The sequence below is a fragment of the Manis pentadactyla genome, chromosome 6 (genome assembly GCF_030020395.1).
Source record: "Manis pentadactyla isolate mManPen7 chromosome 6, mManPen7.hap1, whole genome shotgun sequence".
In the NCBI taxonomy this organism is placed as follows: domain Eukaryota; kingdom Metazoa; phylum Chordata; class Mammalia; order Pholidota; family Manidae; genus Manis; species Manis pentadactyla.
In genome coordinates, this window is record NC_080024.1 from 14236404 (window position 1) to 14264104 (window position 27701).

At 40.0% G+C, this 27701-nt stretch overlaps 1 protein-coding gene across 1 annotated transcript; it reads right to left on the reverse strand.

The window, feature by feature from the left end:
- Window positions 1–860: 860 nt before the first annotated feature.
- Window positions 861–27582, reverse strand: MOGAT1 (monoacylglycerol O-acyltransferase 1). Its single transcript, XM_036913995.2, has 6 exons — window positions 27346–27582; window positions 14307–14485; window positions 13756–13960; window positions 9397–9571; window positions 8647–8846; window positions 861–1064 (listed from the first exon to the last, which is right to left on the reverse strand). Exons 1-6 carry the CDS (start codon window positions 27437–27439, stop codon window positions 910–912), a joined length of 1008 nt encoding a protein of 335 aa, XP_036769890.1. The 5' UTR covers window positions 27440–27582; the 3' UTR covers window positions 861–909.
- Window positions 27583–27701: the final 119 nt, after the last annotated feature.

Consider the following 27701-nt stretch of genomic DNA (forward strand, 5'->3'; position numbering starts at 1 on the left):
AGACATCAGTGAACAGGAGAGACAAGTCCTCTCAAAGACCTGACATTCTGGTTCACAGGAGACTCATACAAGTCCACTCAACTGTGACCTGGACACATCTCACTGGGAAGGGTGCTTTCTTTCATAGCTCATCTTACTTGAAGAGCCATTTGGGAAGAAAATTAAAACCATTTCTATGGCCATGAAAATCTTTTGGAATTTCTATGTCCTAAAACATGCAAAAACACATCTATAGCAAATGAACACATTTCTAAGCAAATGACAAGGATGAACATTTTAAAGCATGAATAGAAATGAGGAGGCACACTCTTATTCACGTGGGTTTCCATATGGCAGATTCATCCTATTTTGAAAACTGCATAAAAATCCTGCATTACTGTATAAAAAAATGTGTCAGCTGACATGACCCGAAGGATCAAATTATCTGTTTTAAAAGCAACATTATTCACTAATAAATGGTCTGTTCAGGCAGAAAGAAAAATAAATTATTTCTTCTAGCTCTATATGGCAAATTATTTTATACACTGTTGCCTAAATGTTCCAGATGAGCTAAACAACAGCTGTCATACTTAGCGGAAACACCACCTTAAATTATTCTGGTATTTACTAAAAGGGTCTAACCATTTTTGGAAGCTGTCATTTTTTTTTTGAGCAGATAAATAATGCTAAGCCTTTTCTTAGCCTGTAAAATGATTTCACCTTCCTAAAGGAGGAAGACTACTAAAAGGTTTATAATTATCTCCAACCTTATCCTACAGTCACCCACTGGATTTTTATTTACCACAGATACACATTAACATCTGCCACCATAAATAAACTTGTCGGTCACAAATTTGATTCCATCATCAAAGAAAAAAATATCCTTATTTAAAATATTTATTCTCTCAACAGGATGTTCTATGAATACAGTTACCTAAAAATGAGAGTTTCATGCTCTGCGATACCATACTTCCCTTTGTGTTCATCAAATAATTTCCTCAGCTCTTCCATGTAGGTCTGATGCAACTCCTCGATCTGCTCCGGGGTTGGGCGCAGACTCTGATGAACGGGGATTGGGTGGCCAACTGCAAAAAACAGAGGGTCCATCAGACACAAGAAACCAAAACCGCTCCACCACAGACTGCTTCCTCCACTGGATGGCCCTGGAAAGAACTGCCAATCAGGAGCCATCAGGCCCGCCAGCTCCAACCTCTTCTTCATTTTCTACAGTGGTCACACCACCCCATTTGATAACAAATAAAACTTGCCTTCTCAGCAGATGCTGGATTGTCGGTACCCTGGTGGTTCTGACTTTGAGTCAAACGAACTACAGAGCTGACTGCAGCTGTGAGGGAAGAGGACATAGCTGTGGGTGCACACACCCCACGCTCACCCTCATACAGCTGCTGACAGCCAGACCACGGCACCCGGTTATGATAGACCGCAAAATCTTGACTCATGAGGCATCAACCGTCTACTCTGATTCTTTTGAATGTCATCCTAAAAACTAAAAAAATAAGTATCTTCACAGCTAAGCATCTATTCTAGAAAAATACACATAATCAAAAGGATTCCACTGTTTGTAGCAGTGGAAAATGAAACCAACCAAAAGTCTCAATAGAAGAAGTAGGAAATAAACCATAGAACATATGCATTCAATGAAATTCTAGGCAGTAATTTTTTTTTAATGAAGTAATGTATATGTGTACACATAATACATATACAGATGTCTAAAATGTATTAAGTGGGGGAAAAAGTTGTAATTATATATAGTATACCATTTACAAGAAAAATTTGTATTTATGGGTGTATTATAAGCTTTCAGTGTACTTTTAAAAGTCTGGAAGGAGAGACTGGTAACCATTACCTCTAGGGAGAGAGGTAGAAATGGGGGAACTTTCACTTTAACTGTATTGTATGGATTTTCTACCATGAGAATGCACTTGTGTTACCTGTAATTAAAAATGAACTATTTATTTTTTAATCTGGAAGCTCCTATATGTATTATAAAAGGTGTTCATATAACAAATAATTTTTATTTTACTTGTCTCAGATTTTTTAGAGAATACAAGATACAGCCTTGACATGGGGATCCTGGGTCCTCGCTTCTGCTCACTGCGCCCTCTGCTGGTCCGATGATGTTACTGATGCCAAGAGTTGGAAATGTACAGGGTATTGGATGAGACCACCACCAGTCGTGGGGCAGCAAACTGCTTCTTTCAACTGACTAGCTCGGGCATGAGGTCAAGTAAGGCTGTAGGTAGTAAAGTCAGAGGGGAGGAGATTTCCTCTGGTCTACCCTAGGTCACTCCGTGCTACATCCAAGGCTCAGATCCACGTCAGTAACAGAAGGGAGGTCAAAACAAAACAAAACAAGCAAGTGTTCAGTCACAGAGAAAGAAGGAAGCAATAAATGACATCACTATGGGAGGTAAGGGGATACAGAGAAGGGAGTGATACACCCCCTCACACACACACACACACACATATATAATAAAATGTATTATACATTAAGAAGATATATATCTATACATATGTGTGTATAATGTTGTAGTAAGTAGATACAGATACGTACCTCTATACTGTGATATTAATATTCTCAAATTGCTAAGTTTTTAACCAGATATAGACTCAAGAAGTTCATGTTTTCTTTGATAGCTTGGCTGTCAATTTTACATATAGTATACAGCAGTCCCTTATATTTCAACATAATGACCTAGAAAATAACCGACTTGCTGTCAGTTCTGGATGGAAATGGGGATGAGGAGAGGCAAATGTGGTGACGGGGAGGAATTGGGAGCTGGTGATGCACAAAAAGCACCAGGCTAAGCCAGGTCTGGTGCAAACTCCCCAGCAAGAACACTGAGCTAGCAATTAACTTCCTCTCTGGCCTCAACTTTTCACATGTGAGATAAAAGAGAATTTGGTGATCTTAAAACTTCCTTCCAGCTCTGAAATTGGTTGTTATTTGAGGAAGAAGTTGAGACACTTAACATGCAAACTGATCCACTTAAAATCTACCAGCACATTGTGGTTTTATAGAAATAGCTTCTGCTTTCTTAGTGAAATGAGCCCAAGGAGAGGGGTCAAATGCAACTATTCAGCATGGGAGTGGGGGACATATAAAAAGATACAGTGGCCTAAGGAGATGAGGTGTGTTGTTCTCAGCTTGCTTTAATTAGGACTTGTCATTCTGAATTATTAATTGAGTCTTCTTTCCTATGAGCTCTCCTACAATTCATTTCAACCCCATTCTCTTCTTAATAATGGTTTTATGATATTTCAGATGGTTCTTCCAGAGAGCTCAAACATGCCTATATGCATTGAATTTATCATCATGTTTCCCTTTAAACCAAGGAACAACATACTTACACTTGCCTTCCTCTTATTTACATGTAGAGAAACCGAGATGCTAGTAGTTCTTAAAATACACACAAAAAACAGGAAATCATGGTTTAAACTCTGTACTCCCGCCCCTCATTCCTAATCCAAAACTGGATTAGACAATTAAAAAACCTTTCTCAATTGCTTTTCAGGGAGAAAGACGAAGGTAACCAAACAAAAACTTGCAAATCTGAGAAGGGTCCCCAGAGCCCTAGAAGACCAAAATTCTCTCTGTGGAGAGATGTTTTATTATCAAAGAGAAGAAAACAATGTTTTCAACCTAAGACCGAGTTGCAAACTGCTGCCTAACTTTCTTTCTACACCACAAAGTCAAAAACAGCTGCATCAGGCTGTTCTTGGAAATAGAACTCCTTGCCCTGGAAAAAAATCAGCCAACATCTACTTGTGGCAGAGTCAGGAAACATAGCTCTTTTTATATTTCGGTGTTTTTTTTTATAGCTGGCACACTCGTTCCATTTTCCAGTTTCATCCAGCAATTCATTCTGCATTTATTGCCTTACACAGCAGTCTTGCCCTAATTTCTCTGGTGCTGTGTTGTATTTACGTAGGATGAGGAATGAGCAGCTTCAGGAGCCACTGAATACACAGCTGGAGAAGAGCATGGACATGGGCATTATTTTTTACTCATCAAGGCAAAGAGCAGATCTTTCACAATAAGAAATCTTTGCTCAATTTTTCTGTAATTACAAAAATTCCACAGAATTTATTTTGCTGATGGTTTTACATAGGAATTATTCTCTCTCCAGAAGCTACAGAGCTGTACACTGGGGAAGAATGGGCAGAAAGCAGGGTGGTGGGGAGGGTGTAGAGCTATAACATGGGTGCCAGATGAAACCTGAGTTCAAGTCAAACCTCTGTCTTATGAGAGAGGCTCAAAATATGCCCAAAGAAAGAATGAGTGAGTGAGTGTGTGACTTATAAATGTTTATAGAGCACTTAATATGTTGTACTGGGTACCATACTAATCCCCTTTAATCCCTACTTTGCATTTAAATGTTCCCCTTCTTTATTTTCCATTTCAGAGAATCCCACAGCCTGCTTTTATCCCATCAGAATATAATAATGACTAGAAACATAATGGATTACTTTTGTCTTCAAGTAGTTGCAAACCAGTTTTATTTAAGTACATTCCCTTCCCTATCTTTATATTAAAAAAATAATACAATAATCACTTGCACATCCCTCCTCAAGACTTACCAGTTTTGAACATTTTATAGTCACACCTATAATACGTATATGGATATACATACGTATTCCTATTTTTATTTTTGCAGAACCCTTTGACAGGAACTTACAGACATCCATGATCCAATCATGTTACTCATTCCTAAATATTTAAATATAACAAAGACCACTGTCCTTTATAACAACACCATTCTCCTACCCAAGGAATCTAACCTCTACACAATATTATTTTGTACTTAATCCACATGCAAACTTGATCAGCTGTCCCAATGACATTGTTCTGGCTTCCCCCACCACCCACCAGTCCACGACAGCTGTTGGGTGTCTCTGAGTGCTCCATCCACTTGTTCTTTCATGACATTAATATTTTTGAAGAGTCTAGACCAACCAGTTGTTTTGTACCATGTCCCACACTCTGAATTTGTCTGATTATTTCCTCACAATCCGATTCAGATTATCATTTGGCAACAATACTCCCAACACAGGGAAATTGAAACACACTTGATAGCTCCCAACAGTCTGGTCAGAAGCCTTCTGCTCTCCATCAGACTCTCTGTATACCCACCAGACTCTCCTAACACCTGGGGTTTACAGAGAGCCGGCCCATGTCCCATGTCATCTGATCCCCAGAATAATGCTGAGAGAAGAGAGGACAATTATAAGTCTCCTCTGTAGAGCTGTAAACCTCAGGCTCAGAGACAGTAAATGAAACATCCTCAGTCACTCCAAGTCAGACGCTAAATCCATGTCACTTCCTTCTGTACACTGGGCTGATGCATAAAAAATGCCTTCCTCAGGTCAATACTGATTTCTTTGTGTGGCTGGTGCCCAAGCGTTAGCCACAGCCATCAATGTTGGGCCTACAAATGGAAAAAACCAATTTCTTAATAGCATTATTTGTATTTTTTTCCATGTTGCCATAAGGATAAAAATGAAATAAACACTACCATCATATCCATAATCAGAAGATATGCTTTTTAAACCGGTGGTAATCTTGAAGCTATATAAAAGGTGGGACTGGAGAACTTTGCATGCCACATGCAAACATAGCTGATAAGCCTATTTGGGTATCCATAATTCAAATAATCTAACTCTGGGAGGAGGAAAGCTCTTTCTTATGGTAAATGCCAACTAATTAATATAGAAAGAATGCTAGAATTAGAAAACCACAGTTTGCAACCATGATTATATTAACTGATTCAGGCAAAAATTATCCATGGATATTTAAAACCATCAGTACAGTTTGATGAAAACAGGATAAGTACACAGTCTCTAAGAAATACTATGCCAGGTTACTTGTTAATGAAGAGGAAAAAAATCTTTATATTTATAAATATAAAAAAATGCATAAATATATAAAGATTTCTATAGATAAATCTTTAAAATGTATCTTTACAGTAGAGAAACCTGGCATGCAACTTACCCATGTGATGAAGTGGATATCAGAAAAACCAACGTCAAGTGCCTCCTGATATGATGTACCGAGGAGGACGTGACACCCCATCTGCGGGATCCTTGCTGTACATGCACAACTGGGACATAATCATGACGAAATGCAACCCAAGTTGAAGAAAATTCTACCCAACAACTGACCTACACTCTTCAAAACTGCTCATGTCATAAAGACAAAGAAAAGCTGGGAAAGTATTTAATCCTTGACCAATTAATCATTAGTAGAGGTGTACCAGGCTGTATCAAATGACAAACCACTTTACTTTAAAAATAAGTTCAATGCAACCAGGTGATAACTGTAGTCATTTAACTCAACAAAATACATTTCTTTCAACACTGACAACTTATTTTATTGTGCATATGAGTTATACTTCAACATTTAGTTCCTAAAATCATACAATTGTCTATATATCCCCCAAAATGGCAATATAGTACTTGGCACATAAGGGATCAAAAATAACTAATCAATATTATGTTAAAGAAACAAAGCAAAACTGAAGGAATAAAATAGCAGCAGACTCACAGACTCCAAGAAGGGACTAGAGGTCACTAAAGGGGAGGGGTGGGAGAGGGCGGGTGGGGAGGGAGGGAAATGGGGACCATGGGGTATCATGATTAGTACACATGGTGGGGGGGGGGTCACGGGGAAGACAGTATAGCTCAGAGAAGACAAATAGGGACTCTGTGGCATCTTACTACACTGATGGACAGTGACTGCAATGAGGTATGGGGGGAACTTGATAATATGGGTGAATGCAGTAACCATATTGTTTTTCTTGTGAAACCTTCATAAGAGTGTATATCAATGATACCTTAATTTAAAAAGAAATATATTAAAGAAAAATCATGACCTAAAACATGCTGAGTGCTTGGGTAAAGAAAAAAAAAAAAAATATATATATATATATATATATATGTATATATATATATATAAAAATCATGTCAAAGAAATGTAACCAACTTATCTTAAAACACACAATTGTGAGCTCATCTCAGTATTCCTATTACACTAATATACAGTCTCTTAACTTTCATTTGAGCTAAATATAGCATTTTAAAATAATGTCATGTGATCATATGTAAAATGCAAAACTCTTGTAAACCGACAGTAGTAAAACCCCATTCTAATGAAACAGACCTAAAAGCTTTTGAATGTCATTTAATGGACTACAGATGGTGAAACTATTCCAGTTTCACCTGGAATATGTAGTTTGATGAATTCTATCAGCATGAGGCTCAGCACTTTCTCCTTATCAGCTCTCTGGTGCTTTTCCAATCTGAGGACGGGAACGGTTCCTCCTTCATTTTATCAACATGGTCTGTCACCTCCCCTCCCCCATCTCGGTTCTGACAAACACACAATTAAAAAAATTAAATCAGCCTATGTTAGAATACATATATGTATATTTGCCAAAACCAAACTGCCAAAGTCAAAATGCTTTTGCTATAGAAAAGGATGTCCGTATGAACAGAACACGGTGAAGGCATCTATCATACAGAAATCTGATATATTAATAGACTCTCATGCAAAAGGTTCACCAAAGAATTGCTGTGTTATAATCTGCTGCTGGAGAGAGAGATTCATCACAGAATATTAGAAAATTGACTGCTTAGTTGGATTCTCCCTGTAATTCAACAGCAGTATTCTTTTTTTTTAATACTTTGATTTTTTTTTATTAAGGTATCATTGATATACATTCTTGGGAAGGTTTCACATGAAAAACATTGTGGTTACTACATTCACCCATATTATCAAGTCCCTGCCTTGCCCCATAGAAGTCACTGTCCATCAGTGTGGTAAGATTCAACAGCAGTATTTTTTTTTAATTAATTAATTTTTTTTTTTGAGAGGGCATCTCTCATATTTATTGATCAAATCGTTGTTAACAACAATAAAATTCTGTATAGGGGACTCAATGCACAATCATTAATCAACCCCAAGCCTAATTCTCAACAGTCTCCAATTTTCTGAAGCATAACAAACAAGTTCTTACATGGTGAACAAGTTCTTACATAGTGAATAAGTTCTTACATGATGAACAGTGCAAGGGCAGTCATATCACAGAAACTTTCAGTTTTGATCACACATCATGAACTATAAAGAATCAAGTCAGATATGATTATTCGTTTGATTTTTATACTTGATTTATATGTGAATCCCACATTTCTCCCTTATTACTATTATTATTATTTTTAATAAAATGCTGAAGTGGTAGGTAGATGCAAGATAAAGGTAGAAAATGTAATTTAGTGCTGTAAGAGGGCAAATGTAGATGATCAGGTCTGTGCCTATAGACTAAATATTAATCCAAGCTAGACAAGGGCAACAAAACATCCACGGATGCGGAAGATTTCTCTCAAAACAGGGGGGGTGAGGTTCTAAGCCTCACCTCTCAACAGCAGTATTCTTAAAGTAATCAATTCCCATTCAAATAGAAAATAAACCCATTTCATAAATAAAATGCTTACTGTAAAAGCAGCTCAAATAACATGTGTGGGATGTGATTATTTTGGGAAGGTCTTACTCACAGCCACTTCTCTTGCATTAGCACCTCAGTTAGTAACAAGCATTGCTCCAAGTACTTTAACTTACGCTAAAAAGGCTTTGGTCTGGGATATACATACCGACAGTGTGGATAGGTTTCCTATAGGGCATTAGGCCAAAATTGTACTGAAAAACTCCTCTGGCGTGGAACAGGGGCAGAGCAAACCCCATGACGTCCCGCAGTTTCTCCTGCACAGTTCGAAGCCACGAGCCTTCAGGGTTGTTAACTTGTTTAAACAGTTCATTTTCACCGAAAGAAAACACGGGGACCAAATAGGCACTGCAAATAGCAGAGGGAAAGAATAAGAATTTTCAATGAAAAGGATCTAAATATTTTATTCTGTCCAGCTCACTTTAGCAACAGATTCCTGAGAATTCTTGTATGATCTCAAGCCTCCCTATGGTGCTGAATTCATGTTCTGTACGTTGTCACCGATACTTGAAATCCTTTGGGGAGGTACTTCAGCATTCTGGTGATTTGTAGATTTTACTGTATAGAAAATCAAGGTTCCAGGAAGCTTCTTTCTCACCTATAGTTTTAGGGCATAGTTTGTTCATTTGGCTGGAAACTTACCCCGTGCATATAAAATTCAGTACAGTTTTTGTATTGCTTTGCTTTTACAGAGTTTTAACTGCTGGCCACCGCAGCATTGAGCTACATAGTGGCAAGGTTGTCTGCCATTCCCCATGAACATGCACATCCGCTTTTATTGTACGATTGATGAGGAGGTCTGCCTTTCAGGGCTGGACAAATCACTTTACTTCTTTGTGTTCATTTAGTAATGCCTCAAGTTCTCTGATCCAGCTCCCCGAAATGGGATGCCACTTACCCGTGGGTCAAAGCAATTTTAACAAATCCTTTCCGCTGGCGGATGAACAGGGTGAATTTCCCAGGGTGGGCATCCAGTGATTCTTCTGCACCCCCAAGGACAATGACTGAAATGTTTCCACCTCCCTCCTTGCTTAGCACATGGGACACACTTTTCTTGGAAACTGAGACTGGCCCTTTGGGAATAAAATAAAAATTGTAACTAATTATCCTTTCATAAAATTAAAACTTTCATCATAATATTCCTTGGTATCAGTGAATATTTAACAAAATGTCCTACACTGCTTAGACCTGGAGCACCTTGCAGGTTCATAATTTTGTCACAGCCCAATCTTTGGTAATGGATTCCACTAATAAGATCTAATATTTTGGCAGGTGTTGGGTAAGGATTCTGAAATGGCGCTTTATCACGGCACTTATTTGGGTAGGTTGTGCACTGCTTAACTCTCCAGACTCCATACACATTGCATTCCAAGTAAAAGGTGTCCCCTAGAGTTGTTCAGTGCACAACCTACATAGCTGTGTGTGGTAGCCTTGATCAATTACCCTGGTGAATCCTGGCTCAGAACCAAAAAGTATATCCTCCAAGAGATCGCACTGGACCTTCTGAACACACAACGTCCTGTTTTCAGATACTCTATATGGATTCTTGTTCCCCAAACCTGGATTTATAAAGTAAATGGTTATAAAAACTCAGACATTTGGCAAATAACCTAGTTCACTTGCCAGATTTCTCCATGGTTCCAAGATGGCTAGTCTGACTTCAGTAAACTATTAAGATAGTTATATAATTTTCCAGTCTTTGTATCAGGCTTTCCCACATAAAAATAACTAAGTGTCCCTTTTGATTTTAAGTATACTCTGTACCCTTGGAGCAAAATACCATAAATTCGTGGAGGCAAACAAAAAAGATGAAAACATAAAACACTCATTACCCACATTTCAGAGATAAGTGCTTTTCAACATCTTATTGTTTCCCCTCATTCTTGGTTTTATCCATTTTCTTCTAAGTCATAAACGAATGTGTTCCTCAGGCTTTATAAAGACACAGCACACCTCATCTCGCAAAGGAAAATGTTATGTTCATTTTACTGTGGGTCCCTATTCCTGGGAGAATGTAAAATCACGCAGGATTCTGGATGACCAACCACTCTCTTAAAAGAAGCAGCAGAGGGTGGTGGGTGGAGAACACACACCTTGATGGGTCAGAACTTGCACTGAGGGTGAGGTGTGGCTGCTCGGCTGGGGTCCCTGAGTGGGAGCCGGAGACGGGTACTGCCACTGGGAAGAGGACCTCCTCGGTTTCCCGACACCCGCCTCTCCTCCGGCCACTTCTTAGTTCCCTCTCTAGGCTCCCTTTCTTCACCATCTTTAAATGCTGCTGTGTCTTAGGGCTTGATAAAACCTGCATGTTTGTATCCTTCCAAAATTCACATGTTGAAACCCTTGTCACCAGTAGGCTGGTATTAGGAGGTGGGGCCTCTAGGGGGTAATTAGGTCACGAGAGTGGAGCCCCAGACGGGATTAGTGTTCTTCTAGGAGGAAGAAAGCCAGGTGTTCTGTCCCTGCCCCCCCCCCCGCCCCCGTGAGGACGCAGCAGTGAGACTCGGTCTGCAGACCAGGGTGCGAGCCCTCATCAGACGCCGGATCTGCTGGTGCCTGGATCTTGGACTTTCCAGCCTCCAGAACCGTGAGAAATAAATTTCTATTGTTTAAGAGGCCCCGTATACGGTATTCTGTTACAACAGCCCAAACTGACTAAGACAGGTTCCTTTATTGTCTCTAGTATCTTCTAACCTTATTCATAGACGGGGACTCAACTACCACTTCTGTGCGCTGAGTTCTGCCAAATCCATCTCCCAGGAAATCCTCCTGGGGCTCCAGGCCACGTCTCCAGCAGCCCAATGACATGACCTCGACAGCGAGAAGATACCTCCGACTGCGTGTTTCCAAACCCAATGCACTGAAGTCTCCCTCCAAGTTGCTCCTCTTGCAACATTACCCATAAGGTGGGCGGGACCACCACCTACTCCGTCCCCGACGTCAGAGCACAGGCTCCTCCCACATAGTTCCCTCTTCTTAGCAACCACGCCCACTCGCCGCTCTTTCATAAACCCCAAAACCCCTACTGAGCAACTGCTGTGCTAGATGCTGATGATCTGACGACAAAATACAGTTGCTACCTTCACGAGGTCACATCAATCATTCAGTCTTGTTGACTCTATCAGTTATTTTTCTTACCAATCTCCTCTTCTGTTCCCCACTTCATCTGCCAATGGTTTAGCCTTTCTTACCTGTCCCTTGACCACTGCCATAGGCCCCTTCCATCGTCACTGCCTCTGGGCTCCCCTCCTCCAAGCTATGTCTGAGCAGCTGCCTGGATGATCTTTCTAACACATAAAACCCAGTCAGGTCCCCTCCTTCCTGAAACCCCTCACAAGATACCCATGGCTCACCTACAAGATAAAATCTAACGTCCTCTGTGTGGGCAATAAGGCTGTTGTGATGTGATATCTGCTACTTATCCAGGCTTAATGGGTAGATAGAAAAGAACATGAGCCTTCAAACACACAGTGTGCCCTGTGGACATCAGATGAGTATAGATTCAGCAAAATGGGCCAAGAGGACTGGTTTGGAGGTGGGACTTACAGGGACACACAGCCACAGAAATCTCTTGGATAAGAGTGAGACAGACACCTAAGAGCAAAGGACCTCTGAAACCCTACTGGTACTTTCCCGTAAGAAGTCTGGTCTATCTGTCTGTCTGTCTGCTTTCACACCCAGTGAGGCAGGCACACACCAGAAGGGCAGCCTTGGACCAGCAGCTGACCTAGGAAGCCGGTTCTGGCAGGGATTGAGACTCCCTAAACTTTGAGGTAAGGACACCCTAAGCTCCACTGGCTACAAGTCTGGATATTTTTATTTCACTTTAAGGAAATCTCAAGTTAGAGAAAAGGATAAGGCCTCATGACATCATACACCGGTGACTGAAGACAGGGTGCATCTTAAATGCCACCTCCAGCAAATGGCAGTGGCTGTGGGGGTGTCACACAGAGAAAGGCTCTATGGTAGATTATGCGAGCTGACATGGTCGCTGAGAGGGGGGTAACCTGCATTTCTTGTGCCATGAATTTGCCACACCTGCTCTCAATTCTACTCACACTCACTTGTGGCTATTTAAAGTTTTTTAAATTTCCCTTTAATTTTCTTTATTTTATTAAACTCTAACCCAATATCTACAAAACTATGAAGTGAGAGAATTCTTTTTCCTCTAAGGTAGTTTGTGGGGGGGGGGTGCGCCCTCTAGAGGCCAGATGCAGTGGCAGCCCAGACTGGACTGGACGGCCAGCTCCGGGCTACATGCACGAAGGTCCACAAAGACCACAAACCCAGCCAGAGATTCTGGACCTTTGGTGCTTAGTGATTTCCCACCAAGTATATAATAACAACAGAGACTTGAAGAATTAATAGGAAGTAATGAAAACCTGGAACACCACCACGGAAAATTCTATCTCTGAATATGCCACTTATTGACCCTGGAAATAACAAATTTTCAAAAAGAGGCTACCCACTTTTCTATATATCCAAGAAATGCAAAGACAATAATAGTTACCCTACACAATGACCATAAACATAAAGTACTTTGTAAGTCACTGTAGTTCACGCTTAGTAAGTTGGTCAGGTTGGAAAACCAAACAAATTGAACTTTGTACATTCAAGTGAGGGCTGTTAACAAAAGTTTAGCCCCTTCATACATTCATATAGTGTCCTTACAGCATTTCAGCTGAATTTTATTCTCATAATTGGTAGAATTAAGGTTTCATTAGTCAAAGGGGCTTCCACTAGTTCAGAGTAGCAGTGTAGAATGGACTTTTATTTCTGAGCCAAGTTATATTCAGTCTATGAAGGAAAAGACAGCAGATTGAGTATGTTTAGTTTATATACTGTCATCAGAGGACATCTGCTGCCTCTAATATTCTTAAAGCATGCCAAGAACCTGTCCAAAGGTGCAATTTATCACTTATGTGACCCATGATTTTGTTTCTTTCACATCTGGATACAAAATGCATTCACTGATTTATTTTTCCGTGGAAGTAATATCTGCTGAACATTCTTACGCTCCAGGCACCATGCTAGATACTTGGGGTAGAACAGAGAAAACGACACATCTCTGTCTTCCTGACATTTCCGGCCAGTGGCAGAGGCAAGAAACGTCCAAATAGCATATGAAGTGTCGCATAGGGATGAAGCCCCAGGTTTTACTCTAAGAAATTGTAAACTTGATTGAGTTTAAGAGGGAACATTCTGGGTGGTCCTGGCACCCTAGAACATGCTAGAATAGGGATCTGCCTTCACTTACCACTGCTCATCAGATATTCTCGGAAGAGAGGACACCGGAACCAAAACGGGAGCACATGAAGATATGCAGTAAAGCCAGGAAACAGCTCTTTGAAGTTCGAGTAATTCGTACAAAAATTTCCAAAGGCTCCAGTAACCAGCACTCCGTGGGGGTGAAACCCAAATATGTAGTTGTGACTTGGATCCAAATCACAGGTTTTGATGAGCTACAGTGCATTGACATTGAGATAAAAAAATAAAATGTTTCCCTGATTAGTTTCCAATATATGACAACAGGACTCATGATTAGATTTTGTTTCATGAGGAAATGGAGAACGTGACTCATTTTAGTTCCCTGGGTTAGAGCTATTTCCAAATTTTAAAACAATTTCCCGAGCCCAAAGCCCCTCACACACAGCCTGCTAAATTCTGTCAATTTAGAGTCCAGTTAGTAATGGGCTGTTGCATGCTTGCTCCCTCTGAAGAGAGGAAAGCTTGAAATATGTGTGTTGAAAACAAATTTCCATTCATCTCCCAGCTCAAAATGCTACTATAAAAAACAATTCTACTCACATGAATTGGAAAATAGTCCTTAAAGTACCTCCAAACAGTCCAGCTTCTCACCCAATTGGATCTCCTGCCTCCTTGCTCTGGGGTATGCCAGTCAAAGTAAAGCCATGTCAAATAAGGGACGTAGAGGAACCAGTAGTTGTATATGATCAGCACCACAATGAGTCCAATGCACACCTGTGCTGTAAAAAAAGACAAAGACCCCAGAGTCAGGGTCCGTTAGCAGCTACTCACTGTACCATGCAGTCACTGTAGGGGGGATTTAATACATACAAAGTGTGTTAAGCTGAGCCTCAAGTGAGCAAGGTAATATAACAAGACAGCGATGGTACAGTATTATTTACCATGTATTGGATACTAACTATACACCAACTATTGAATTGTGTACTCTGCCAAAAGATTGTCACTTAATCCTGATAGAGCCACAGTATCTTAATGTACTTTTTATAGAAAAGAAAATGGAGGTGCGGAGAGGTTAAATGAATTGCCGGAGCCGCACAGAACATTAAGTGGTTGAGCTGTCCAAATTTAAGTCTGCTCTCAAAGTCTGTGGCCCTGCACCGCCTCCCGAATGTAACCTAAGGAGAGATCATCAGTGACAGGAGACATGCGGAGGGGTTCCTACTACAGGTGTTTACCTTGCTGAGCAGCCTTATTCATGTGCCCTTCCAACAGGGAAAAGGAAAACTTCATTTTCAGGAACTCTGTTGCCCAAGACAGACATGGCATAGGAGAAACTGTGTACATCTTAGCTCCTCTCACACTACTTACAACATTTGACAAGGATAAGGCAAGAGCCAAATTGCTTGCACATCTAAGGACACAGCTTCAAAATGTATGAAGTAAGAGCGGACAAAACTTGACCAGGGTGGTAGTGCCATGAATGTTTGCCTTAAAGTGATACATTAGCTAAGCTAGAAATGTTCTTTTTGCATGTGTGTTATGTATTATACTAAAAAATATTAAAAGAGAAATACATCAATGAATGAGGGGAAGGGGAGTATAAAGACATAAAGCACACAGTAAGTGCTCAATAAATGCCAGCTCTTACTATTGCTTTACAGGGTGCCACTGCCTCTTTCTCTTCTGTTGCCTGCTGCAATCTCTAATCGAGCACTGACTTCAGTCCCCCAAAGACCTGCCCACCCCCTGCCGACTTTGCTAAGAAGGGCTCTGTCCCCAGAGTCCTGTCATGGTGTCTGAGTAACAGCACCTTGATCTATTATAGTTCCATAGATCAATTTTTTTGTTTTGGGCCAAAAATGGAACATGTATTTACATTTCTGGAAATACTTAAATCAATACATTTCCCAGTATCGATCTAACTCACATATAGAAATGAACCGACTGACTTGCTCTCTCCAAGGTGGGTTAGAGTTTGTTAAGAGAGAGTGAACGGTTAAGGAAGATGTACCCTCTTCCACGCTGTTGAGGTGTTTTGTTACAATCTGGAACAGCCAACAGTTTCCATTGAGTCCAGAAGCAAGGCCAAAAGAGTGTCCTTTACCTTTATTCCTACCAGAGGCATTCCAGTTTGCTTCACCTGCTTCCCTCTAGCCAGGTCTGCAAGCTGACAATTTACTGCCACTGGCTAGTTTTCTGTTTAATTTACTAAAATATGCATAAAAGTAACTTAGGTAGGTCTCACTATGCCACACTCTCTGCAGGAGCAGGTGAGCAGGATGCAGCAGGGAAGGCAGGGCCAGTTATTGAGGAGGGGCCTCTCCCACCACCTCGTTTCTGTCCCCTGGCAGTCCTCAAAGTACACCTCACTCTCCCCATTTGCAGTTGTGGGAACTGAGGCTCGGGGAGTTGGCATGTCCGAGGGATCTGAACATGGCTCTGCCTAATCCCTAAACCAGACACCCCTCCCCACCCTTTTTTTAAACTAAACTATCCCAAGTTAATGGGATTGGGGCCATAAACTTAAGAGGTATTCATGACAAGTGCATAAGCAAGTTCATAAGCATAAAGAATCAAGCAGATGGGAGGTTCTGTTTTCCTTACTATAATCATGGAGAAATGGAGACCAAAAGCAAATGGACTTAATTTCCATCAGAGTTAGTCAAGAGCAGATCCCGAAATAAAGTCCCCCAGCTAGTAATTCAGTGTTCCACGAATGCAATTACACGTCCTCTACTTGCGTATCTCTTTAACATTCGCTCAATGTTTTGTGTGCATCATGGTTAAGACTTGGATCTGGAGTTGGACTGCTTCTGTTGGCATCTGCCACCGACTAGCTGCCTGACCTGGAGCAAGTGCTTTCACTTCTTGAGCCTCAAGTCCTTTACCTGTGAAATGGGCTAGGAACTGCACCTGTTTGTGGGGAGGACAAACAGTGCCTGGCACAGAGCAAGTGCTTGACACATGGGAGCCATTGTTATAATGTTCTTTCCTGTTATACATGTGGAGAATGTAAGAAGTAAAACGAGACCAGATATCACCCACATTCTTTTCACTCAACAAACAGCACTGTTAGAATTTTCCTTGTGGTCTTTTTTCCCTATGAACAGGTTATGTTTCCTCAACATGGTTGATCCCACATCTTTTTTATTCTGCATTTTATCCCTCAGGATTATCTCACATTAGCCGTTGATACTATAAATTTGGCATTAAAACCTCTTCATAAGTGCTATTTTTGATGACTGATGAACATTTCACTGATTGTCAGTGCTAATTTAACCATTCTTTTATTTCTGAAAATGTGGGCTTCTGACAAATTCTGCAAACATAATCTTGCATAAGTTTTTCCACATTTTCATTACTTCCATAGGGCAGTAAGACAGACACTGGACCACGGAGCAGAAACATCTTTGTCACTTGATATAATTTAAACTCTCACCCCACACATTCATACATTCTTTTATATTTCATATCATAAACAGCACCAAAATAGTTTTTTAATCCCTTGATCCTAAATTGGATCACAAGAAAAAAACACCATGAAAACTAGGTGACCGGATCACCTCTATTTTCTATTTTTATCTCATTAAGCAATCCAAAGTAACATGATTCTTCTAAACTGGAGGCCACAAAGAAGAGGAAGATACAAAAGTCTACTCCAAATACACTGTGCGACTCTCAAAACTTATGTTGACACCTTCTAAAATCATCCAGATTCACAAACCGAGGTGCAAGGAAGGCCTGAATTTCAGTTGCCTCGACTTAGGCATATTCTGAATGAAAAGCCCCAAATCAGCCCCCACCGCCTCTCACTCCATTTTTACTTATTTCCCATAGATTCCATTTTCTCTGCATTGTTGAGGAAGCTGCTCCCACTCATGTTTTCTATTGAGGTGAAATTCACATAACATAAATTAGCCATTTTAAGAATCAATCCAGGGGCACCCAGGACATTGACAGTCGGGCAATGATCCCTTCCACCTAGTTTGGAAACATTTAGGTCATTCCAAAAGAAAACTCTGCCCCATTAAGCAGTTACTCCCTATTCCCCCCTTCTTGCCCCAGCAGCCACCAATTTGCTTTCTATTTCCATGGGTTTACCTATTCTAGGTATTTCATATAAATAGAATGATCCCATCTGTAACCTACTGTGGACTTTCCTTAACATCAGGTTTTTAAGGTTCACCCACGTTGTTGCATGTATCAGTACTTCATTCCCCTTTATGGGTAAGTAACACTCCCATCTATGGATACACTGCAGTTTATCTGGTCAGCTATAGATGCAACAGTTGGGATGTTTCCACAGAAACAAAAAAGAAGCAGTCAAAGTGTATGGCATCATCATAAAATTTAGCACTACCAGTAGTCAAAATGATGCCTCTTGGTATGATCAAATGGGAAATACGCACCCCCCAACCTCCCCGCCATCACCGTTGTGGTCTTCTTGCCAAAAATGCTTAACCTGACTCTAATCATGAGAACATAGTAGACAAGCCCAGACTATGGGACACTCTACAAGGAAATGAGCTGGGCTATTTAAAGAAGATCAATGCTATAAGTGATTTAAAAAAAAAAAAGAGGTAGGAAATGGTCTAGTTTTAAAGAAAAATTTGAAGATAGGGAAACTTGAATACAAGCCATGTTCAAAGATATTTTATAAGATATTAGATAAGATTATTGTTATCACTGACAAATTTCTTGGGTATGACAATGGGATTGTGATTATGCAGAAAATCCTTGTTTTCATACAGTACTTGTAATGAAGTCCCAAGATGTCTACAACTTAACTGCATATTTTCAATGGTTTAATAGCAACAATAACAAAGTGTGTGTGTGTGTGTGTGTGTGTGTGTGTGTGTGTGTGTGTGTGTGTGTGTGTGAGAGAGAGAGAGAGAGAGAGAGAGAGAGACAGCAGATGTGGCAAAATGCTAAGAGCTGGTGAATCTAGGTAAAAGAAATGTTTACTGAACTATTCTTTTAATACTTCTGTAAGTTTGAGAATTTCCAAAATTAAAAGATGGGGGAATATGTGTCCTACATATAAGTGATAAAATGCATAGCAGGTAAAATGCACTGCTGCCTGGCTGGGAACAAACTGGAACCTCACAAGAGAGCCAGCCCTACATATGCAGAAAAGTCTTGACTTCCAATCTCATACATGTAGCAGGAATGATGGAGCCAATGATACACTTTCAGCTTCAAAGACGCCTTTGGATAAGCCTAGCTTTATGGAAAATAAGTGTTCTAGCGAAATCAGGAATGTAAATTTCATTTTTTTCCAATGAACTGAAGACTTTTGGCAAGGAGTAGTGAGTGGAAAGGTCTATGGCTTTGGAGAGGTGGAGGGTCCTTCAGCACTTATGTGCACACTGGTCATTGCTTCATGTGATGAGCTCTTTAATAATGAGCTTCCTCTCCTCCTCCAGCATGTCTGACTCCAGTGCACTCACCTGGATACTTACAATCAGGGAAAATGGTGCTGAACAAGAAAGTACAAATGGAAATGCAATGCAGTGTCTCCCCATGGCAACAGCTCCATCAATGTCAGTGGAATTTGAAAAGTAAATGAATCTTACTAACATACTTTGCCGATAGGCACTTCTTCAGCCAAAGGTGTGATATACGTAAATTGATAAATTCCTTAAGTTCTAAGTTTTGTTCTATCAGTTTTTCAAAATTTAAGACAGTATTTATAATATGGAAAAATAATTGGTTAGTGTAACTTAAATAATACAAAGAAAACTTCCAGAATGATGGCGTGTAAGAAATGCTCAATAATACGTTAGTTATTAACCATCATTAACTGCTTGAGATCTTCAAAACACCAATTTCATATGGCTCAATCCAATATATTTGGTTTGTTCTCCAGTGCATATATTATTTTGATAAACATAAATTTTTCAAAGTAGGAGGAAAAAATACACCAAAATACTAACAGTAATTATCTCTGGATGAGAATATGGAATTTCTCTAGTTTCTTCTGAAAGCTTTTTTACATTTTCCAATTTTTCTAATGATTAGTGTGCATCTTATGATCAAAGATTATTTTGTAAAAAGGAATAAAATGGCTCCACTAAAGGGAAAGAAACTATGCAGAACAAATCTACTTACGTAAGTATATTCTTGTCTTTAACATGATTCTATTAAATTTCCATGAGCAAACTGCATCAGAAAAACATTGTGAATATTGGAGGCTTACTTATGTGCATTAGTCACCAATATTAAAAAATAAAATTGAAAATATTTAACTATATGTTACACACATATTAACTCATATTAACTTGTATGATACAACTTTCCCACTTGTATGTAAGAAATTTTCATTTTTCCTCCTATGAAAACTGTTTCTATGCTTATTTTAACCATTTACCGTAGGATAGAGAAAGAAATGGAATCAGAGGCAAGCAAAACCTTTTAGCACATCACTTTCCTTCTTACTCCTGAGGTATTGTATCTCAAAACACAATCAGAGCTATCTGCTGAATATAAGAAAGTAAACCTCACATTCTTCTGATTTTTAAAATTCCTGTTTTCTGAAAACATGCCCTTACAGAGTTTCTCAGGATGATGCTTAAAGAAAAATGAGCATTTGCAGTCCAGTATTCCTCAGATGTGGGTCTGCACCACATTGCTTTTAAGAAGTATTGCTTAAAGGGAACTACATTTTTCTTGTTTAAAAGCATATTCATTATTGGACCTACTTCTCTGCCTAGTGAAGGGGCAAATAAATTGTAGCAAGGTGAAAACAATCCAGTGTTCTTAATATTTCAGAAATATTTATAAGCTTAAAGACAAAATATGCACAAATATTTCATGTAGTTACAAACTGAAACCCATGGAGATAAGCCATAATAAAAGAGACAAAATAGGTTTGTGTAAGTCCAAGAATCTAGTATGAATCACTAGAGTGAATGTTAAGATGCAATCCCTCAAGATTTTCCAGATTAAAGAAACTTAAAAACACATTACTAAATACATTATGTGGATTCCTCTGCTATAAAGGACATTCACAAGGCAATTGCTGAATGATGAATAGGGTCTATGTATAGGTTAGATCATAGTTCTGCATCACTAGAAGTTTTCTGATTTGGATAACTGTTCTGTGGTTACATAAAACAATGTCCTTGATTTCAGGAAACATATACTGAAGTACTTAAGGGTAAAGGGAAACCATGTCTGCAACTTACTCTTAAAGAGTTCAAAAAATAATTGTGGGTGTGTGTGTGTGTGGAGAGACAGAGAGATAGAGAAAAGTAAAGGAAACATAGTAAAATGTTAATATTTGGGGAATCTGATGAAAGAATAGGAGATTTTTTTGTAATTTTCTATAATTATTTCTGAAATTATTGCCAAATAAAAAGCTTTAAGAAATTTAATGGCCCTCCCTGAGACCTACAGAAGCAAAATCTCTGGGGAATTTATATTTTAACAAAAATCTTCAAGTGATTCATAAATATGCTTTAAAGTTTGAAAACTTCTGCTATAAATAAAATCATACCGTGGAAGACTCAATATTTTGAGGTGTCAATTTCTCTCCAAATTAATCTAAAATGTCAATCAGAAAACAATCCCAATGAAAATCCCAGCAGGCTTTTCTCTGGAAATCAATAAGTTGATTCTAAAGTGCATATGGAAACACGAAGGACCTATAAGAGTAAAAACAACCCTGACAAAAAAGAACAAAGTTTGAGAACCAACACTCTTTGATTTCATGAATATTATAAAGCTACAGTAATCAAGACAGCCTTGTATACTGGCATCAAGATAGATCAATGGGATAGAACAGAATCTACAAATAGACCCACATATATATGGACAATTGCCTTTGACAAAGGCACAAGCTTAATGCTGTGGAGAAAAGATAGTTGTTTTTTTAAAAAAACAAATAGGGCTGGACAATTGGATTATACATATGCCAAAAAAAATGAACTTAGACCTTGCATCATATACCAAAGTACACCCCAAATGGGTCATAATCCTATATGTAAAACCTAAAATTATAGAACTTGTAGAGGAAAACAAAGAAAATCTTTGTGACCTGGGATTAAGCAAAGATTTTTTTAGATATACAACTAAAAACACAAACCATAAAGAAAGCACAGATAAGTTGGACTTGATCAAGATTAAAGACTTCTGCTCTTCAAAAGGCACTGTGTAGAGAATGAAAAGATAGCCCACAGACTGGAAGAAAAATCTATTACAAAACATAAGCCTGATAAAAGGTTTGTATCCAGAAGAATGCAAAGAACTCACAAAACTCAGTAACAGGAAAGGAAGCACCCCAACTAAAAAATGGGCCAAGATTTAAACAGGTACTTCAACAAAGATATACAGATGGCAAATAAACATATGAAAAGATGCTCAACATCATTGGTCATTAGGGAAATGCAAACCAAAGCCACAATGAAATACCATTAGACACCGATTAAAATCACAAAGACTAAACTCACTGACCATTATCAAGTGAGCGCAAAGATACTGAGCAACTGGCACTCTCATGCACTGCTGGTGGGAATGCAAAATGGCACAAGGAAGGGTGGGGGGAGAAAGTTCAGCAGTTTCTTAAAACATTAACTCTGCGCCTACCCTACCATGATTCTAGGTTTTCCCAAAAACTAAAAAAGCATATGTTCATACAAAGACTTGTAGGCAGAAATTCACAGCAGCATTATTCCTAATAGCTAAACCCAAATAGTCATCTACAGATGAATGGACAATTTGCAATATATCTGTTTGACAGAATATAACTTCAGAAAACAAAAGGCAATAACTTTTTATGCACAAATCAAGAATAAATCTTAAAATAATTATGTTGAGTGAAAGAAGCCAGAGCAAAAAAGGACAGACGATGTGACTACATTTCTATAAAACATTAGAAAATGAAACTAATCTATATGTCAGAAAGCACATCAATGCATGGAGAAGACAGGCAGAGAAGGAGGGACTACAAAGGGAACAGGAGAAACCTTTGGGGATAATGGCTATGTTCACTCTGTTAATTGTGGTAATGGTTTCTTGGGGATATATACATGTATATATATATGTATATATCACAACATATCAAACTGTATACTTCAAATATGTACAGTTTACTACATGTCAATTTTGCTGCAATAAGGCTGTTTAAGTATGTAAATAAACAAACCCACTTAGTAAAAGATCATGGTCCCATTCCATGTGGTTTTCTGAAGATACTTCATTTCTTGAGCCTTAGGTTTTTCATCTAAAAAAATTAATCTAATAATCCCTGTCATATGGGGTTGTACGTTGAAAGCGGTCAATAAATGTTGGCTCTTTTTTGGTTTCCCACTTTTCAGTTAGCTGGTTGGTAGCGTGCAAGCTAGTCAGTAATGTTTTGTTTCTTGAATATTAAGACTGGATGACAGGTGATTCAGCAATCAGCAATCCCACGCCTGGGTATTTATCTGAAGGAAATGAAATCACTATCTCAGAAAGATATCTGCACTGTCTGTGTTCACTGAAGCATTACTTACAACAGCCAAGACATGGAAACACCTTAACTGATGGGTGAATGGATAAAGAAAATTGGTGTCTGTGTACACACACACACACACACACACACACCCAGACACAGGAATATTATTCAGCCATTAAAAGGAAGGAAACCCTGCCATTTGTGATGACATGAATGGACCCTCAGGTACATTATGCTACGTGGAATAAGTCAGATAGGGAAAGACAAATACTGTACGATCCTGTATGACGAATCTAAAAAAAATCTAACTCATAGGTAGAGAACAGATTGGTGGCTGCTGGGGTTAGGGGCATAGACCAATGGGTGAAGTATGTCAAAAGGTACAAACTTCCAGTTATAAGATAAGTCCTGGGGATGTAATATACAGCATATTGACCATAGTTAACAATGCCACAATGTATATTTGGAAGTTGCTGAGAGTAAATTTTAAAAGTTCTCATCACAAGGAAAAAAAGTTGTAACTATATATGGTGATGGATATTAATTAAATTTATTGTGGTCCTCACATTGCAATACATACATATATCAATCACTATGCTGTACACCTAAAATTAATACAATGTTGTAAGATTGGATGACAGGTACTTAACATTTGTCTCAAAGAAACAGTGCTTGATTCATGACTAAATGAAACATTTTGTGATTCTTAAATATATCCCAAAGACTAACAGCTTAAACTCATTTCCTGAGGGTGGAAAGAAAAATGCATTCCAGGATTTGCTTTAGAGATCTTAAAATACATAGTTAATAAAACTCTCTTGTCACCACTGGAGGTAGCTATTACATCAACTCTTACTTTAAAACTGATAATGGAAAGAAACTTTTACCCTATTCCTCCTGTAAGAATTGAATTGTCGGGTAGTCAAGCAGCCCTCGGTGATGGGGAAAAATTATTCCTTGCATAAATTTTAGTTAATATGTGCAGAATATATGAGTGAATAAGAAAACTACCATTTTACAGTCCCAAATAAAATATTAATTCAGGCAAGGATCATTAATGGAGACTTAAGTCACTGCAGGAAAGGGCAATGGTCAATGGGAAACTTCTGTTTGCAGCATGCCAATTACCACCCCTCAGATTCCTTCCTGAACCCACTGATCACTCTTTGACACTAGTAATGAGACAACTAGCCATTATGTCCATCATGACGTAATGCAATATGAAGGGTACAGTAGCACCTAAGAAGAGGTCCTGCCAAAAAGGTTTCACCTAAATCTTATCAAGCCTATAGATCTAAATTCCATTTTAGCAGAAATACAGGGGATTGAGGAACAAGTCAACACCACAAAGAAGCAATCAGGGAAATCCTGAAAGTGAGACATTTTGCAGGACATGTAACCGGGCTTCTTCAATGTCTCACCGACAAGGAAACAAACAGGGGAACAGTGTTCTAAATTAGAAGACATAAAAACAAATGCAACAGGAGGGGCTTGTTTGGATCCTGGTTCAAATAAATCACTGATAAAAGCCTGTTTTGACACCATTTAAGAAATATGAAGATGAACTTAGTTTAGATGATTTTAAGCAACAATTATTAGTTATGCCACAGTGACAATGGCATGATGACTATGTAAAAAATATTTAAATTTTTTAAATTAAGGGATCATTGATATACACTTAAGGTTTCACATGAAAAACACAATGGTTACTACATTCACCCATATTATCAAGTCCCCCCCATACCCCATTGAAGTCACTGTCTATCAGTGTAGTAAGATGTCAGAGTCACTACTTGTCTTCTCTGTGCTGTACTGTCTTCCCCATGACCCCCCACCCCTTCCCCTCCCTCCCATCCACCCTCTCCCACCCCTCCCCTTTGGTAATCACTAGTCCCTTCCTGGAGTCTGTGAGTCTGCTGCTGTTCTGTTCCTTCAGTTTTGCTTCATTGTTATACTCCACAAATTAGAGAAATCAGAAAAATACTTAATTTTATATAGGCCTACTATTTAGAATTAAAATATCAAAATGTGATTTGTCTAAAAAATACTTCGGCAAAATCACTGATAAAAATGATTTGACAAATTGTTAAATAATTATAAACCCAGGTAATGGGTGTATGGGAGTTCAGACCTTTCTTTCTACTTTTCTGTATGTTTGAAATCTCTCCTAATAAAATTTCCAAAATACGTAATACAAAATAATATGCTCCTAGTAACACAAATGTCAAATGCATGCAATGAAAGCACTTAAATGAATTGCCTGTCAAGCCACTGTAGTTTGATTTAAATTAGGACTCACTGGTCATGTCTAAGTCACAAGGCACACACATTTGACATCTGTGGCTCCACCAACCACTTCAAGCCATGTGACCATGAGCAGTTTACTTCCCCTCCAAGCTCTCTCATTTGTAAAGTGAGTACAGGGGCAGTCCCTACCTCTCAGGGTTGCTGTGTGGCTTATATGGGTTAAGAGAAGTAGGGACATGAGGGGCAGAGAGCTGCCCTTCTGGGTGACAGTGGAGACAGCCATTCAACAAGTATTTATTTCGTACCATCCATGGGATAGGTGTGTGCTGGGCGCTCCCTCACTGAGCTTGCAGACAAGGGTGGCGATACGGACCTTTCTCAAGTCACTGCAGACATACACAAACACAAGTGATGATAAGTGCCATGGAAGAAAAGGACAGTGGGCTATCAGAGATGTGCTCGGTGATCAGCAGGGAAGACTGTCTCCAGGTTCAAGCTATTGAAGTGAGCAGTCTAATGGTTAAGGCAAGGACTCTGGGTAAAATATTTGGGTTCGCATCCAGGTCCTCCATCTCTGACTAGCTGTGTGACTTCACGTCTTAGTTCCATCATCTGCACAATGAGTGCAAGAATGAACATTTCCTCCCTCATAGGGTTGTTGTAAAGATCATTGTTGGTTATAGTGTATGGTGCTTAGAATAGTACTTGGCACATACTAAGACCTGGAATAAGTGTACTTGTTATTACCTTCAAGGTCCTCTGGTCCAGAGCAAAATGCAGTGTAATGCTCTCAACCCTGCCTCCCAGTTTGGCCTGTCAGGACTTAATGAGTTAACGTTTTGAGATTCCTTATTCAGAAGAAGCATCGGTTTGTTGAAAAGACTTTTTTTCTAATTTACATATATATATATACACATACACATGCACCAATGCACAGGCTCCGTTCTGAAACACATGAACTGGAAATTCTAGGGACAGAGACTGGATGTGCATGTTTATTAGATGCTTCTGCAGTAATTCTATTATTGCACCCAGAGTTGAGAACCACTGATCTGGATATTCAAATTGTAAACCTCTATAATGCAATGAGTTTATCATTACAGTGTTACTGTTGTGGCCTCAACAGCGTATAGACATACTTTCATAGCATGCAAGCCATCTTTAGTCTTCAGAAAGTCAGGTTCTCAGTAATTCCTCTCTCCTCTCACACAATCCCCCATTTACTCCAAGAACTGAGCAGACATCCAGGAACAAAAGTGCTCAGGGAAGCCGCCCTGCCCCAACTGGTGACTGGCCCGTATGTGTGTCTACAAGGGCTTAACTTGGGAAACCCCTAGATCACACGCCTGGATCGAATTCCGTACAGATAGAAGCCCTCAACCCAACCCAATGTTTGCTGCGGCCTTCCTGCAGAAAGGTACGACAGAAGTTCTTAAACGCGTTAAAGCTAACACGGCTAGTTGTTTTGAGGGTGTGGAGAGGAAGGAATCAGATTTTAAATACTTGGTCATTGGTTTTCCTTTCAAGAATCGGCAATTCAAAAAACAAGTTCGCCAACTTTGAGGGGCTGGAGTGCAAGACTCCGCGGTTCCACTGGGTCGTGGCCACATCTGGGGGTATACGTTTGCTCAGATTTGCTAAGCCGATACTTACAACCTATGCCTTTCATTGTAGGTAAAGTCTCACCTCGATTTTTAAAAATAGCACCGAGGAAAATAATGTTGGCAAACAGTTGTTCGCAACGAGGTTCACGTGGGGAGAGAAACCAAAGAGGATCGTCTCAAGTTAGCTCCGAACTCTAGGTCTGCCCTGCCTGTCCTGATTTACAAGGGAGGCAGGGTCCAAAGGTCCAAGCACGTCCTTGGACAAGGACTGCCCGGGAGGCAGGCGACGGAGCCGTTTGCCCCGCGGTGTTTTGCTGGATCTTGCGCTGCCAGGAGCGCGCGGGGCCCTTACCCAGCAGCAGGAAAGACAGGACCCATTGCAGCACCGCCGCCGTCTGCAGCCGCCGCGCCAGCGGGATGTTGAGCGGCGCAAACTCGACCTTCATGGCCCGGCACGAGCGAGGAAAGCGCCGACCGCGCCCGCCTCCAACCTCGCTGCTCCGGGGCGCCTGCGGCGAAGGCGCCGCCGGACCCAGACCCCGCGCCGGGCACCCGCCGGGCGGAGAGGAGGACGCGGCCGTCCCGGAGCTGCCGGGGGCTGGATTGGGTCTCCGCTGGGCGGGCGTGCCCGGGCTGAGGCTGGGGGCTGCCAATCACGCACGCCCTGGCGGAGGAGCAACAGCCGAGTCCCGGGCGCATTGGCTGGCG

Excerpts from the sequence above, each read along its gene's own strand:
- MOGAT1 (XM_036913995.2), bottom strand. The coding sequence starts at position 27,439 with ATGAAGGTCGAGTTTGCGCCGCTCAACATCCCGCTGGCGCGGCGGCTG. Across the intron at positions 9,572-13,755 it reads AGAATATCTGATGAGCAGTG|GGCCAGTCTCAGTTTCCAAG; the intron begins GTAAGTGAAGGC and ends TTATTCCCAAAG. Across the intron at positions 1,065-8,646 it reads GAAACCTATCCACACTGTCG|TTGGCCACCCAATCCCCGTT; the intron begins GTATGTATATCC and ends TGTTTTTTGCAG.